Source organism: Primulina tabacum, chromosome 12, assembly GCF_025594145.1.
Source record: "Primulina tabacum isolate GXHZ01 chromosome 12, ASM2559414v2, whole genome shotgun sequence".
Taxonomy (NCBI): domain Eukaryota; kingdom Viridiplantae; phylum Streptophyta; class Magnoliopsida; order Lamiales; family Gesneriaceae; genus Primulina; species Primulina tabacum.
The window spans coordinates 39,311,500-39,327,394 of NC_134561.1; the positions used below are offsets into that span (position 1 = coordinate 39,311,500).

A 15,895-nucleotide genomic window follows, 5' to 3' on the forward strand; every position below is an offset into this window, starting at 1 on the left:
ATTCTAGGAATATTTTCTTATCATTAAATTTTATCTTAATACTCCAACTCCAGTCCGGCCTCGCTTATTTATCCGAAAAGATGAAACTAAACTACTGCATAAAATAACTCAACAAATTTAAGGAAAAGAATTTAAATCCTCATGCATAAAAATCACTTTAATTTAAATAATTGTAATTATGCATGGCTTATACGTAGTCTGATTTAAGGGGTTCTACAACACGCCTTCTCATGGCGAAGGGAAATCAAGCAAATCAGGCTCCAAATCATGCAACGATTGGATCGGGAAATCGCATTACTGTTGACGATTCCGGCAGTCCATTTATTTTTTGCAGAACGGTGATCATCCTGGATTGATTCTTGTCTCACACCCACTTTCTGGAGGAAACTACAACACATGGAACCGAGCTATGTCCATGGCGCTTACAGCAAAAAATAAGCTCGGTTTCGTGGATAATTCAATTCAATGTCCACATTTTGACGATCTCTTGTACAGCGCTTGGCTACGCTGCAATTCCATGGTGATTTCGTGGATTCTCAACTCTGTCGCTAAGGAAATAGCTGATAGCTTGATGTACATACCGACTGCCTATGAAATATGGATTGATCTGCGCGATAGGTTCCACCAGAGCAATGAACCGCGGATTTTTCAGATTAAGAAGCTGTTGAATGGATTGCACCAAGGATCGATGGATGTAACTACTTATTACACTTGCCTAAGGACACTCTGGGATGAGTCGAAGGACTTTCAACCAGCTTCTGTGTGCAATTGTGGATCAATAAAGGATTGGGTAAATTTTCAGAATCAGGAATGTGTTATGCAATTTTTAATGGGTTTGAATGAGTCATATGCTCAAATTCGCGCACAAATCCTAATGATGGACCCTATTCCTATCATTTCAAAAACCTTCTCATTGGTTGTGCAAGAAGAGAGACAATGCTCCATACAACAAGAGAGCATTTCTTTCCAAATGGATTCGAATACACCAGTGCCACGCTCACCTCACGTTGCTGCTCTTAAGTCTTTCTCGAATGTCAAAGGAAACAGGTATGACAAGCTTGTATGCTCTCACTGTGATGGGGTTGGACATACTGTAGATAAGTGCTATAAGTTACACGGTTATCCACCTAGTCATCCTAAGTACAAGAGCAAGCAATATCCAAGCAAAGCAGCTGCCAACCAAGCCCGGGGACTTACTAATGATTCAGTTTCCAGCCCGTGTGAGCCTTCATTGATTCAAGAGCAATGTAAGCAACTTATTGCAATCTTAAGCTCTCAGCTTCATCCACATCCTGGATCCATTACAACTCCACAACACAATGAGCCTTCAGTTTCATGCTTCAATGGTATATATTCCTTGTCCCTTGATTCTAGTTTACAGTCACAGAGCAGCTGGGTATTGGACACAGGAGCAACACACCATATTTGTTGTTCATTGTCCTCTTTCCACTCTTATACCAGCTTTCGCTCCACAGTCACATTGCCTAATGGCCTCACAATACCTGTTTCACATATTGGAATCGTATGCTTATCACTGCATTTGGTGTTGCATAATGTCCTTTTTGTCCCACAATTCCGTTTTAATTTACTCTCAGTTATTTCCATTACAGCCAGTTGGAAGTGCTCGGTCTCATTTTCTTCATCTTTGTGTCAAATTCAGGCTTTAAGCATGAAGCAGACGATTGGGATGGGTAGAAGAGTCGGTGACCTCTATTTCCTTGAACCTTACAACTCCTCCACTATCTGTAACGTTTCTTTCAATAAGACTGAATTGTGGCATTGTAGACTAGGCCATCCTTCATTTACTCGATTATCTGTAACAGGACATGAACTACAATGTACACCTGTAAATGACATCTCACACCCATGTTCTGTTTGTCACTTTTCCAAGCAAAAGAGATTAACATTTCCATCAAATAAGTCTATGTGTGCATCTATATTCGATCTTGTTCATATTGACATTTGGGGCCCATTTCATCCAATTATTATCGAAGGGTAAAAGTTTTTTCTTACAATAGTGGACGATCACTCTCGGTTTACTTGGGTGTATATGCTTAAAGACAAATCTGATGTTTTGCATATATTCTCCACATTTTGTAATCTAATCCTTACCCAATTTGGGAAACAAATCAAGTCTGTCCGTGCGGACAATGCTCCTGAATTACGTTATACTGATTTTTCCAGTCCAAAGGCATTGTCGCCTATCATTCATGTGTTGATCGACCACAACAAAATTCTATTGTTGAGCGAAAACATCAACATATCCTCAACGTGGCCCGGTCATTAGTGTTTCAATCTAACCTTCCACTGGTATATTGGAGTGATTGTATCTTCACTGCTGTATATCTCATCAACCGGACACCTTCTCCCCTTCTATCTCACAAGACTCCTTTTGAACTACTTCATAACAAGGTCCCCGTTTATTCCCACTTAAAAGTCTTCGGCTGCCTCTGTTTTGGCTCTACTCTCCCACACACCCGCACTAAGTTTCTTGCTCGTGCTATTCGGTCGGTTTTCCTTGGATATCCTCCTGGATATAAAGGTTAAAAATTGCTCAATCTCAACACCAATGAAATTTACATTTCTCGGGATGTCATATTCCATGAGCATTCATTTCCTTTCAAAGACATTTCCTCCACTCCAGTTGATATTGAGTTCTTCTCTGACAACATTTTACCCACTCAAAGAAGCCTTCAAACTGCTACTCCTCACAGTGAGTCCACTCGTTCACGTCGTCCTCTCACTACCCCAACTCACCTTCGTGATTACCAGTGTTACTCCATCTCTACTGGTCTCTCTTCGTCCACTGCTCACCCATTATCCTCTGTCCTCACTCCAAACACGCTGTCACAGCAACATCAGGTTTTTATTCACAACATTTCCTCCGTCACTGAACTCCGAACATTTGCTCAAGCTGTTGTCCAGCTGGAATGGAGACAGGCTATGGATGAAGAATTAAGAGCTCTCGAACGTAATGGCACATGGTCCATTGTTTCTCTTCCTCCTCACAAAAGTGTCGTTGGATGTAAATGGGTATACAAGGACAAGTTTAAGGCTCATGGATTACTCGAACGATATAAAGCTCGCCTTGTTGCCAAAGGGTTTACCCAACAAGAGGGTATTGATTATTTTGAAACGTTTTCTCCCGTTGCCAAACTTGTGACAGTCAAAAATTTACTAGCTGTGGCAGCTGCCCGTGGATGGTCTCTGCTGCAGCTCTATGTCAACAATGCTTTTCTGCATGGTGACCTACCTGAGGAAGTGTATATGTCGTTGCCTCCCGGTTATCAACGACAGGGGGAGCCTTTACCATCACAGCCAGTGTGTAGATTGCACAAGTCATTGTATGGCCTTAAGCAAGCCTCGCGTCAGTGGTTCGAAAAATTCTCATCCACTCTTCTTCAGATTGGTTTTACTCAGTCACTTGCTGATAGTTCATTATTTGCTCGAGCTCGGGGCAGCGTATTTCTAGCCTTACTTGTATATGTTGATGACATTGTCATTGCCACCAACAGTGAAGAAGAAGCTGTCGATTTAAAAGTCTTCTTAAATGGACAGTTCAAACTGAGGGATTTGGGCAACCTTAAATACTTTCTTGACATTGAGGTTGCGAGGTCCACTCGGGGTATTTCCATTTTTCAGCGTCATTATGCTCTTTAACTCCTCACTGATTCAGGTATGCTTGGGTGCAAGCCACGTAACACACTTATGGAATTTGGTTCTAAATTGAGTCAAGAGGACAGTGCCTTGCTCGAAGACTCTTCTCAGTCTCGAAGAATGATTGGTCGACTCATATATCTCACAATCACTCGCCCAGATTTGTCATATGCCGTTAACAAATTGAGTCAATATGTTGCCAAACCAAGAGTAGCACATCTGGCTGCTGTGTACAATGTACTTCGATATGTCAAAGGAACTGTTGGTCAAGGATTATTCTATTCCTCATCTAATGACCTCCAAATTAATTCCTTCTCTGATTCCGATTGGGCAGCATGTCCTGACACTCGTAGATCTGTTACCGGTTTTTGTGTGTTCCTTGGAGATTCTTTGGTATCCTGGAAATTCAAGAAACAACAGACGGTCTCTCGATCATCTTCAGAAGTGGAATATCGAGCCATGGCTAGTGTTACCTGTGAGATAGTGTGGATCATTTCGCTCCTCAAGGACCTGCAAGTTTCACAAGGTGAACCAGCCACTCTCTTCTGTGACAACCAGTCTGCAATGCACATTGCTTCCAATCCGGTATTCCACTAACGAACCAAACATTTTGAGATCGATTATCATTTGGTTCAAGAAAAGCTTCAAGCCAAAGTTATTAAACTTCTGCATGTGTCTTCCGCGTTACAGCTTGCCGACTTGCTTACTAAACCATTGCTGCCAACTCAGTTCAAGCTGCTACTGTCCAAGATGGGAACCATCAACATACATGCTCCATCTTGAGGGGGCATATTGAATATTATATAAAAGACAATGGAGAAACACGTTTCCACAAGTGAACCACGCTTTAGTATTTCTTATTCTCATTTCTTCTGATATGCTTTCCTTCCCAATTTATCATATATACTGTAAGTGAATCTTCAAGCTCAGTTTTTAAGGAAAATAATAATAGAAAGTTTTCTCTCTTTCCTTTCCAACTGTATCTCTTGTTTCTAATAGTCTAACTACCACAATGTTCGCATACATACATACATACATACATACATATATATATTTTTAAATAGTCTATGCAATTCATCATTGAGCATCAAGTCACTATTAACAAAAAAATAGTGACAAATAATAGATCATGCTTCTTCTAGAACATTAACAACAAATATATATATTTTGAATCGATATCGAGTCAATATCCTCTGATAGATCTTATATATTTAATTAGATATTTTAAGAACATTGACAATTTTAGATCTTGTATCGATATATCTAAGAAATTATAATAAATTTATCAATTTATAAGATTCTCAAAAAACATTAAACTAAAAGGGTATTAAATTAATATTCCTCAAGAATATTGTCAAATCTTAGATCTTATATAAATATTATTCATGAATATCAACAATTTTTTAATCTTTTGAACAATAGTTCTTTATAAATATTGATATATTTTGGCATAGATATATATCTTTCAGTAATATATATGGATCATGGATCTAATATTAGATATCAGCCGTGAATATTTCAGTTTCTCTATATATGAAATCATACATCATATATTTATCATGAATTTCTTTATATTCTCAATATGTTATATTATAAGAATGAATCTATTTAGATTCTCAATATATTTAATCTTATATCATATTTTAATTATGAATTCCTCTCAATATAAATCATGTTGTGCTACTTTAGAGCCATCAACATCATGATATTTCATGGAAATCAATATATCAATAACAAATATCTCATAAAATTGAGTTGACAATACGTTGTGCTATTCCAATAGCATCAACAGAACGAGAAATATATTCATCCTTAGTTGTTTATAGCATCGTGTCGATGACGTGATATAAACCATTAAAAAAAGATGATTAGAGAGAATTCATAAAAGTAAAGAGAGAATGAGTCAATCCTCATGTGCAATTTTCATTGAACACAAACACCCTATTTATAAGGAAATATTACAACATTCAAATATTTACAAATATTATCTTTTCGTATTTATTTTGATTACAAATCTTTCTAACTAAATAAGATAAATATCTAAAATAATAATATATTTATAATAGTGTCAAGTATTTTTTTGGTTATTTTTTAATTAACCTTGATCAATTATTATTTTCAAATAATGACCTTTTGTATAATAATAATATATTTATAATAGTGTCAGAGTATTTTTTGTTTATTTTTTAATTAACCCTGATCAATTATTATTTTCAAATAATGACTTTTTGCATTGTATTTCAAATACACTCGGGGAGTTTATTTTTTATTTTTTAAAAATGATTATATCCCTTATTTTCGGACAAAGTGAGTTGGTAGTCAAGTAATAGGCTCTTTTGTTGGCTGCGAATAAAGATTTTTACCAAATGCGGAGAAGAACGAATTTTAACAAATTCTTCGTCATCCTTACCAACTACTATCTAATTACGCTGTCAATGGTTCTTCCCCATAAATCAGCAAATAATCTATATAAGGGCATGCTCCAGCAATTTCATCGCACCAAATTCATCCTATAAGCAGAATTACATTAAATGAATGCCATTAAAAAAATTTTGATTGCATAGATGACAGATAACAAGCATTAGGCAAAAATTTCTAAATCTTGCTCCATTATGCTCGAAAATCTCACAAAGATAATGTTGCAGAAAATTTCCATTCTCCATGTCATTAATTGCAGAATAACCATATCAATATGGAACTCAACCAATTCATTTGTTCGCAATCAGTCGGATCAATCTTGAAACCAGTCCATCGCAGGATCTATATTGATCATTGATCCCATATCAAGAACCTGATGCTTTTCATCAGGAATTTGGCACGAATTTGTAGTAGGATAGCCGGTGCTGTTCTTCATGTTATTGAGCGAATCCTCCCCCAATCCGTCATCCAGCTTCTGATCAGAAAATATGAAGAGCTCAGTGCTGAATAGATCTGAAAAGAACTTATCGTCCAGTTTGAAATCCATCATGCCAAACTGTTCAGATTCCAACTTTTCTGCCTTGTGATTATGATTTTCAATTTGGGACTGTTCAAACGCAGGTGTGGATTCAACATTTTCGATACTTTGGGAAGGATTCCTTATGATGAAAACCTCAGAAGCCCTTTTCGCCTTCGTACGAATTACATGTGACCCTAAGCTGTTGGGAAGTTGAGGTTGGCTTGCTGATGGATTTTCTTTCTTCGTGGTGGATTGTTTTGCCATCTTATGATCAGTGACAGCTTGCTTCTTGGCGATGTTCGTGTTCCAGTAATTCTTGATTTCATTGTCTGTTCGCCCCGGAAGCCTTCCAGCTATTAAAGACCATCTATATAAATTAAAAGCACATTTAAGAGTATGACACAATAAAGCTTATTTATAAGAAACAACAAAATGAGGCAAACATGACCTGTTTCCAAGGAGCTTGTGAAGTCTGATAATAAGATCCTCTTCACCTGCACTTATATGTCCTCTCTTGATATCCGGTCGTAAATAATTCAACCAACGAAGCCTACAACTTTTTCCGCATCTATTAAGGCCTAAATTTTCACCAAAATGGTTAAGTGTGTTATAAAGAAAATCATATTTGATAAAGATGAATTCTTATTTTTACCTGCTTTTTTGGGTAGCTTTCGCCATTTTCCTTCGCCATGTTTCTTAACATAATCTGTGAGAATTTTGTCTTCCATGGCAGTCCATGCCCCTTTGTTTAAGCCTTCTTTGGAACAAAAAGGACTTCTCCCCATCCTTATTTTAAAAATCTTGATAGTTCTTGTTCCAAGTTTGAATGTTTCTTCTACGCCATGAGACAACACAAATTGTCCCTTTTAAGGTTCAAGACTTGTGGGGACTTGTTATTTTCTGGTGGGGTGTGACCTAAATGTCATTTGGACATCATTTTCATGTAGCAATTTTGGGAAATGCTAGATACATAAAGTTGTTTCACACACGATTTTTATACATCATTTGATCTGATTGAGTAGCGTAATGTTAAAAGAAATAACACGATAATACACATAAACCAGATAACAGAGGAAATCATTGTATGGAGTCATAGGTCAGTGCATCAAATCAGTAAGATGGAAAACTTTAGAAGTCTTAGATGGAGACTGGGGTTTTGCCCACATTGGTAGAGGGGAGTTTGGAAAAATCAACTGAAAAACACAGAGAAATTGCAACCTACCAAGGCTGTGTTTGGTAAGTCGCACCAATTGGGCCCGCTGAAAAAGTTGGATCAATTTTAGCAGTAGTATCCCCTGTATCATATATACATATACAAGGTTTACATACGTGTATACATGAAACTAAATTCAGTCAAAAAAATAAACTATATAGAAAGAAACAAACCTAGAAGATGAAATGTCACCATTTCTATACTTTTTTATATTAAAAGGTCATTTTCAAGGGAATTCAATGTTGCATTTTAACACTCACATATTAATGAACAGATGCTATATTGAATTCTTTTGTGGAACCAACGTTTTTAAATTATGAGAAAGCAATAAAATTTAATTTTCAGTCGTTACATATGAACAATCTCTATAGATGTAATCCTAGTAGTGCATTTCCTTCTTACAGATTCACAATAGGTAGGAGCTAGCCGGATTGGCAAAGGAATTCTTCGATTTTGTGAAGAAATCACCAAGCGGCTGCCAAGGATAGAAGGGGGGCTGATTTGATGATGTCCGGCGAATTTCACATGTAAATATGTGGTTATCCATCATCATTATCTCTAACAATTTCCTGCAGCTCTGAATCGAATTAAATTTTGCAAATTACCTACAATTAGAGTGTTCACCTCTGTAGATGAAGTATCGAATTAAATTTTGCAAATTACCTACAATTAGAGTGTTCACCTCTGTAGATGAAGTATCTACACCATAAATCTACCCCAACAAAAATAGAATCTTTAAGAAATAGCAAGGGAAAACTTGTTGATGCAACATTGCATTTATTCCAACTCAAAATTAATCAGTAACAAAAATGAAAAGAAATTTCATTTCTGCAAACCTTTTCTAGACTGACTAAAATCAATTTAGTCCGTTCAAAATTGAGAAGATAGATCGAAACCCCCTTGTGCATATTCTTTAAGAAACCGAAAGCTGGCCGACTATAATGAGCAAAAAAAAAAAATTGTAATGACAGTGATTGGGAATTCAAAAAATATAAATCAAAATTTAGCGAGGGTGAAACAAGTTGATTACCTAGAAGAATTTCATCATTTGACTTCAAAATATGGGTATGTACCTGAGGATTCAAACAATGCATCTGCTTTATGATACTTTCCTGTAGACAACAAGACGTAAAAATAAGAAACAATGTTTCAAGATTCTGCACACCACGTAGCATCATCGATATCGATAACCAATAAAAGATCAAGTGAGAGCACAAGGAGTTTTATCAGACAACTTGGAAGAATAAATTCACATGAAAAACAAGGAAGTGTAGCATAATCACAAACTAGGGAAAAGGTATCAAGTGCGAATAATTTTATAGGATCATCCAACACACAGTTATTGCTCATGACCTAAAAAAGGATAGGTTCCCAATATTTTAGGAACTGGCAGTTTGACTGCTATGTTGGGAACCAAATCAACTTTTAAGCTAATACGTAGCACAAGCAGAAAGGTGTAATGGCGCTTCAAATTCCAGTATATAAGAGAGTATTGTCACGTCTACAAAGAAAATTACCTCTAATATCCCTGGATTTTGCATCACAATACCAAGAACACAACGTACATTTATGGTACCATCTCCGTTCATCCAGGTTAGCAAGGGCCTACGTTCCTTCCCTTTAGGCGGACAACTTTCAAAACTTTTACACTCTGTGCACTTCATCGGTATTCATGTCATTCACATTCATTGACGCAACCTTCTTGATTTCACTCTTTTGACCTCGAAGGTGAGTAAAATCATGACGTATTTCAGCAACAGAGGTCAAGAAGTGTTTGACCGATATAACAAATCAACTACACGAACGCAGTCATAACCATTTACCAAAATTTAGAGCAATAAGAAACGCATAATAAGGTTAGCTCCTCCACAAGCACCAATCATCCCCCCCGCCCCTGGAAAAAAAATAGAAAAGAAAGCTGAAAAGAATAATTTTTTTAAAAAAACTAACTAAAAGAATAAATTTGAACAGCCAAAAAGATTATTTTGGTGCTCTGCGTTGATCATGATGATATCTTGTGGTAAGATATTGATGAACATAAATTGTGGTAAGATAATGATGAACAATAGTCCTTAGATTATGGAAGGACTAATGAACTAAGCTTGAAACCTGTAAAAGGGCTTGTGCTAGCAACAATCCAGAATAAATGATTAATCAATAAACCAACCTTCAATGCTAGCCCAAATATTTCAAGCACCTCAACCATCATTTCCAACACGTGTTCATCTGGAAAAAGTTGATATCATCAATTGTTATTGTTCTGAATGTCTGGTACCTGAATAAGTTGCAGCAACATGAAGTAGTAAAGCCGAGGCAAGGAAGAATCTCTTATCCGCAAGACGTAGTTGCTCGTATAACAGCACTCTACGATGACGGTAAATCAACTTTGAGTCGAGAGAGTACAGCACAACAAACTCTGGGTAACTTCCAAGCACGAAATGAATGAAAAGAGGAAATGCAGCAGAATGTAAAAGTTTTGATCAATGCAGATAGAGGGATTATTTGTAGCTTGTTCACCCCAGTGCTTAGTGTTAGCCAAGATCGAGGAGATCGGATCACAAAAATTAATTTCTTGTGATTTCGAGCAACTCTTCTTCACAGGATCGATTGTTCTACGTATTTAACACGAATTAATTAATTACAACATACAGAAAATAGAGATTACTTTTGAAGCGTGTTACCGATCTTTTTCTGCACTAGATCTACGCTCAAAACCTCCAAGCCTTCTTCGGTGTTCTCTCAAACTCTTAACATAGGATTGTGTGTGGTCACAAGTTACAATATCACATATATATATATAAAATATTTGTGATATCTTGTAACAAAAAGATAATAACAATATCTTTTAAAATATAAATTTAAATGGACAGAATATATTATACCATATCTAGAAGATTTGATATCTCAATCTTCCATGAAATATAATAGTCCAGATAAATTTATCCCACATATACCATAAATTATAACTCATATAATTTATCCGAGTTTATATTAGAGTCACCAAAGGGACCTGGTCGGATTAAATTAAATTAAGCTCCAATAAATTAATTTGATCCAATCAACTCATGATTTATCAAAATAATTTATTAATCTTATTCTACTCCACTAAAAGGATAAGATTGCACTCTCAAATTAATTGACATTACTGAAGCACAAAATCAATAATTATATCCTCTGATTTATCGACCCAACATATCACCCCTGTCGATCAATTAGAACATCTAAAACAGGGTATCATGACCATATAACCCATATTAGATATTTATAGCTTCTCAACCCTCATCTTCTCTTTGACAGTCCCATGTGATCACATCACATAATTAATTCAACAGGAATATTGAATTACTGAGCTCAGATTTTACTGTCTTCTAGAAGAACTTGTGAGTTTATGATCATACCTATTGACTAAGTGACAGATTCCATATTACGAACATATGTTCTTTGTTATTTCACTTTGATTCCCAAAACATCGAGATATTGACCAATAGTTTGGTCTTACTCATTGATGTATCAAAGAACTTCAAGTTAGTAGTCAAAGTTCATTGTCCGCTCAGGATTAAGGTGTTATGTACGACAATCTAGTGATTTTGAATTAGTATGGTCAAATCAAAATCAAATCTCACGTGGTCCAGTCCAATACAACAAAATGTATCCCTAATTTTATTACCAAACCAAAGATAGGTTTCAATAAAATTGAGACGATCTTATCAAAATAATTTGTCCTTATTTATTTACCGATCGTGGACAATAAAACTTTGGATTGAATTACAAATTGAATCTTTCTGTGTTTAACGACTTAAACACTCAGTTTATAATTATACAACAATCCAATGGACATATGCATTGCTCAAAAATAAATTTATTTAAACAAATAAATGAACATTATTTTAATTTCAAAATGTCACCAACATATAATAAAAGTACTCGATGGGCATCATACTATCAAACATTATTTTCTCCCACTTGCCCTAGAGTAAATGAGTCATGTCTAGTACACCCATATTTCGAATATGTTCCTCAAAAGCTCTAGCAGATAAGCTTTTGGTGAAAGGATCAGCAAGATTTTCAGCAGATGCTATCTTGCACACTGTCACGTCTCCTCGTTGAACAATATCTCTCATTAAGTGATATTTTCGTTCAATGTGTTTTCCACGCTGATGGTTTCTTGGTTCTTTTGCATTTGCCACTGCACCACTGTTATCACAGTATAAAGTAATGGCATTTGATGCAGCAGGAACAACCTCAAGGCTTAGCAAAAACTTTTTCAGCCAAACGGCTTCTTTTGCTGCTTCACAAGCCGCTACATACTCCGCTTCCATTGTGGAATCAGCAATACATGATTGCTTAATACTCCTCCAAACAACGGCACCACCACCCAATGTGAACACAGATCCTGATGTGGATTTACGAGAATCTCTATCAGCTTGAAAATCAGAATCAGTATAACCCACAGGTGCCAACTCTGAAGCCGAATAAACCAACATATACCCTCTAGTTCTGCAAAGATACTTGAGAATATGCTTTACAGCAATCCAGTGCTCTGGTCCTGGGTTTGACTGATATCTACTAACAATCCCAACAGCATAACAAATATCTGGTCGAGTGCATAGCATAGCATACATAAGACTTCCTACAGCCGAAGCATAGGGAACTCTTTTCATGTATTCCACTTCACTTGGATTCTTGGGATTGTGGTCCTTTGACAAGTGAATTCCATGTCTAAAAGGTGTTTGACCTTTCTTGGAATTTTGCATTGCATACCTCACCAATAGTTTATCAATATATGAAGATTGAGATAAAGCAATCCGTTTGTTCTTCCTTTCCCGAAGGATTTGGATACCTAGAACATAACTTTCTTCTCCCAAGTCTTTCATGTCAAACTGTTGAGACAACCAATTTTTAGCAGATGTCATCACCCCTACATTATTCCCAATAAGTAGGATGTCATCCACATGTAGCACAAGAAAAATCACCTTGTCATCCAAAATTTTCTTATAGACACAAGGTTCATCAGGATTTTGATCGAAACCATAATCTTTCACAGATTGATCAAATTTGATGTTCCAAGACCTAGACGCCTGCTTAAGTCCATAAATAGACTTTTTCAGTTTGCATACTTTATGCTCTTGACCGTTGGGAATAAAACCGTCTGGTTGTACCATATAAATGGTTTCGTCAAGATTTCCATTAAGAAATGCTGTCTTGACATCCATTTGCCACACCTCATAATCAAAATGAGCTGCAATGGATAAGAGGATCCGAATAGACTTTATCATAGCCACGGGTGAGAAGGTTTCATCGTAATCGATTCCTTCTCTTTGGCTAAAACCTTTGGCTACCAATCTAGCCTTAAATGTTTCCATTTTTCCGTCTATTCCTCTCTTCCTCTTGTAGACCCACTTACACCCTATAGGTTTCACCCCTTCAGGAATGTCTACAAGAACCCAGATGGAGTTAGTGTACATGGATCTCATTTCTGATTCCATGGCACTCCTCCATTGGTCAGCGTCAACATCCTCCATAGCTTCTTTGTACGTGATGGGATCCTCCTCTTGTTCAATTGGAACCGCATCAAACGATTCTCCATAGAGCAAGTATCTAGAAGGTGGTCGAATGACCCTCCCACTACGTCTAAGTTGTGGAGGTTCTTGGTTGATTGGAATTGATTGTCGTTGTCTTAAGTTCTCTTCTTGATCATTTCCTTCATTCTCCATTTGGATATGATGGGGTGACAGATCATTGGAACCAATGTTTTCTACCACTTCATTTGTTTCGAAACCAGTGGTTAATGGTGGTAGAAATGTGAATTCAAACTGAGTAGGTTCAGTGCGGATCTCTGGAGTAGATGATTCAGTAATCTCTTCCAAAAGAACCTTACTCTTTGATTCACTCTCTTCTATGTGCTTGTCCTCTAAAAAGGTTGCATTTGTACTTACAAATACCTTCTTGTCTTGAGGACTATAGAAGTAATATCCTCTTGTTCCCTTAGGATATCCAACAAACATGTATAATTCTGATCTAGGTTCCATTTTATCCATCTTTCTCTTTAGCACATAAGCATGACATCCCCATATCCGAATATGTCTTAGATTAGGCACGCGCCCATTCCACAATTCAAGAGGTGTTTTAGAGATAGACTTAGAAGGAACCATGTTCAATAAGTATATTGCAGTTTGGATAGCATATACCCAAAAGGATGTACTGAGCTTAGAGAAACTTAGCATAGACCTAACCATGTCCAACAAAGTCCTATTTCTCCTTTCAGAGACACCATTCTGCTGAGGTGTAGCTGGTGCGCTCAATTGGGATATTATCCCATTATCTGATAAGTATGTTCTAAAGTCATTGGATAGATACTCGCCACCTCTGTCTGATCGAAGTGTTTTTATGCTCTTACCTAATTGTTTTTCCACTTCATTTCTGAATTCCTTGAACTTTTCAAAAGATTCAGATTTGTGGGACATTAGGTAAACATAACCGTATCTAGAGTAATCATCAGTGAATGTGATAAAATACTCAAATCCTCCTTTAGCTTGTACACTACTTTGTCCACATACATCAGTGTGCACTAATTCCAAAACTTCATTGGCTCTATGTCCTTTAGATTTAAAAGACCTCTTAGTCATCTTACCTTCCAAACATGATTCACATACAGGCAAGGATTCCACCTTCAAATTACTTAAAGGACCATCCTTTACCAACCGTTGAATTCTATTAAGGTTGATATGACCAAGTCTCAAGTGCCACAAATAAGTTTCATTACTGGGAGACAATTTAATTTGTTTGTTGGATTCAATGTGATGCAAAGAGCTGTCATCATGTTTTAAGACATATAAATCGTTATTCAAATGTCCCTTGCAAATAAGGGCTTTATTCAAGGTAATATCAACCACCATTTGTGAAAAATGGACATAATATCCTTGTCTAAACAATAAAGCAACAGAAATCAAATCTCTAGTAATCTCTGGAACATAATAACAATGTCTTAAAACCAAATGTGTATTATTCGAAAAATAAAGATAAGCAATTCCAACAGCTTTTGCAGACACCACAGCCCCTGTGCCAACTCTTAGAGTATGTTCCCCTTCATTGAGGCTTCTGGTTACTTGGAACCCCTGCAAAGTATTGCATATATGATTAGTGGCTCCAGAATCTACAATCCAAGTATCAGTAGAATCAACCACTAAACAAGACTCAATAAAAGATAACTCACCACTAGCCTGCTTCTTGGAAGCTAGGTATCCTTGGCAGTTTCTTTTGCAATGACCCTTTTCTCCACAGTGGAAACATTTTCCCTTAGGCTTGCCTTCTACCTTGACCTTCTTTTCATTTTGTTGTGGACCCTTCTTGTTGGGCTTTTTCCTTTTATTCCCATTTTTACCTTTCGGCTTGGAATAAGATGACCCAGCAGAAGCAACAACAAATGCATCACCAGTTTTAGTCTTAAGAACACTTTCAGCATTTTGGAGTTCCTTCATCAGCTCAGTCAGGGATATGTTTAGCTTATTCTTGTTATAGCTAACCTTAAACTGTGAGAACATCTCAGGGAGAGTCTCAAGTGTCATGTCAACCTGAGTCTCTGATTTGATTTTAGCCCCTAACACCTCAGCCACGTTAAACTGAGCGATCAATGCAAGCATATGATCTCTCACGGGCGTCCCAGTTTTCATGCGCATGTTCATAATGGTTCTAATGGCTGCTTGTCGTGCCTGACGTCCTTGATGCTCAAACATTTCTTGGAGGCTATCCATGATTTTTGTAGCAGTGTCCATGTTCTGATGTTTCTGTTGCAGCACATTTGAGATGGATCCCAAAATGTAGCAACGGGCCATCTCATCAGAAATGATCCACTTATCATAAACCTGCTTCTGAGCTACTGTGGACTCCTTCGTAGGCACCGATGGACAGGGTTCATTGAGCACAAACTTGTGTTTCTCCGCAGTTAAGACAATCAATAAATTATGTTTCCAATCAATGTAATTTTCCCCGACTAGTTGGTTGTTGGTTAATATCATAGACAGCGAATTTCCAGTCATTTTTCTGAAATTAAAATAAATTTAAATGAGCAATGCAATAAATAAAATTAT

General features: G+C 36.8%; 2 protein-coding genes across 2 annotated transcripts; one reads left to right on the plus strand and one right to left on the minus strand.

Moving 5' to 3' along the window:
- The first annotated feature begins 415 nt into the window (after window positions 1-415).
- On the plus strand, window positions 416-4,440 carry LOC142520447 (uncharacterized). The gene is made up of 4 exons (XM_075623421.1): window positions 416-1,838; window positions 2,645-3,625; window positions 3,677-4,242; window positions 4,348-4,440. The coding sequence occupies exons 1-4, from the start codon at window positions 416-418 to the stop codon at window positions 4,438-4,440; spliced, it is 3,063 nt and encodes a 1,020-aa protein (XP_075479536.1).
- Window positions 4,441-6,032: 1,592 nt separating this feature from the next.
- LOC142520786 (transcription factor MYB1-like) lies at window positions 6,033-7,804 on the minus strand. Its single transcript, XM_075623909.1, has 3 exons — window positions 7,248-7,804; window positions 7,044-7,173; window positions 6,033-6,962 (listed from the first exon to the last, which is right to left on the minus strand). Exons 1-3 carry the CDS (start codon window positions 7,378-7,380, stop codon window positions 6,389-6,391), a joined length of 837 nt encoding a protein of 278 aa, XP_075480024.1. The 5' UTR covers window positions 7,381-7,804; the 3' UTR covers window positions 6,033-6,388.
- Window positions 7,805-15,895: the final 8,091 nt, after the last annotated feature.

Coding starts and splice junctions, on each gene's coding strand:
- LOC142520786 (XM_075623909.1), bottom strand. CDS start 7,380: ATGGGGAGAAGTCCTTTTTGTTCCAAAGAAGGCTTAAACAAAGGGGCA. Junction 7,174..7,247: donor AAAGCTACCCAAAAAAGCAG/GTAAAAATAAGA, acceptor GTGAAAATTTAG/GCCTTAATAGATGCGGAAAA. Junction 6,963..7,043: donor CACAAGCTCCTTGGAAACAG/GTCATGTTTGCC, acceptor TAATTTATATAG/ATGGTCTTTAATAGCTGGAA.
- LOC142520447 (XM_075623421.1), top strand. CDS start 416: ATGGCGCTTACAGCAAAAAATAAGCTCGGTTTCGTGGATAATTCAATT. Junction 1,839..2,644: donor AACAGGACATGAACTACAAT/GTACACCTGTAA, acceptor CCTCCACTCCAG/TTGATATTGAGTTCTTCTCT. Junction 4,243..4,347: donor TGCACATTGCTTCCAATCCG/GTATTCCACTAA, acceptor TCCGCGTTACAG/CTTGCCGACTTGCTTACTAA.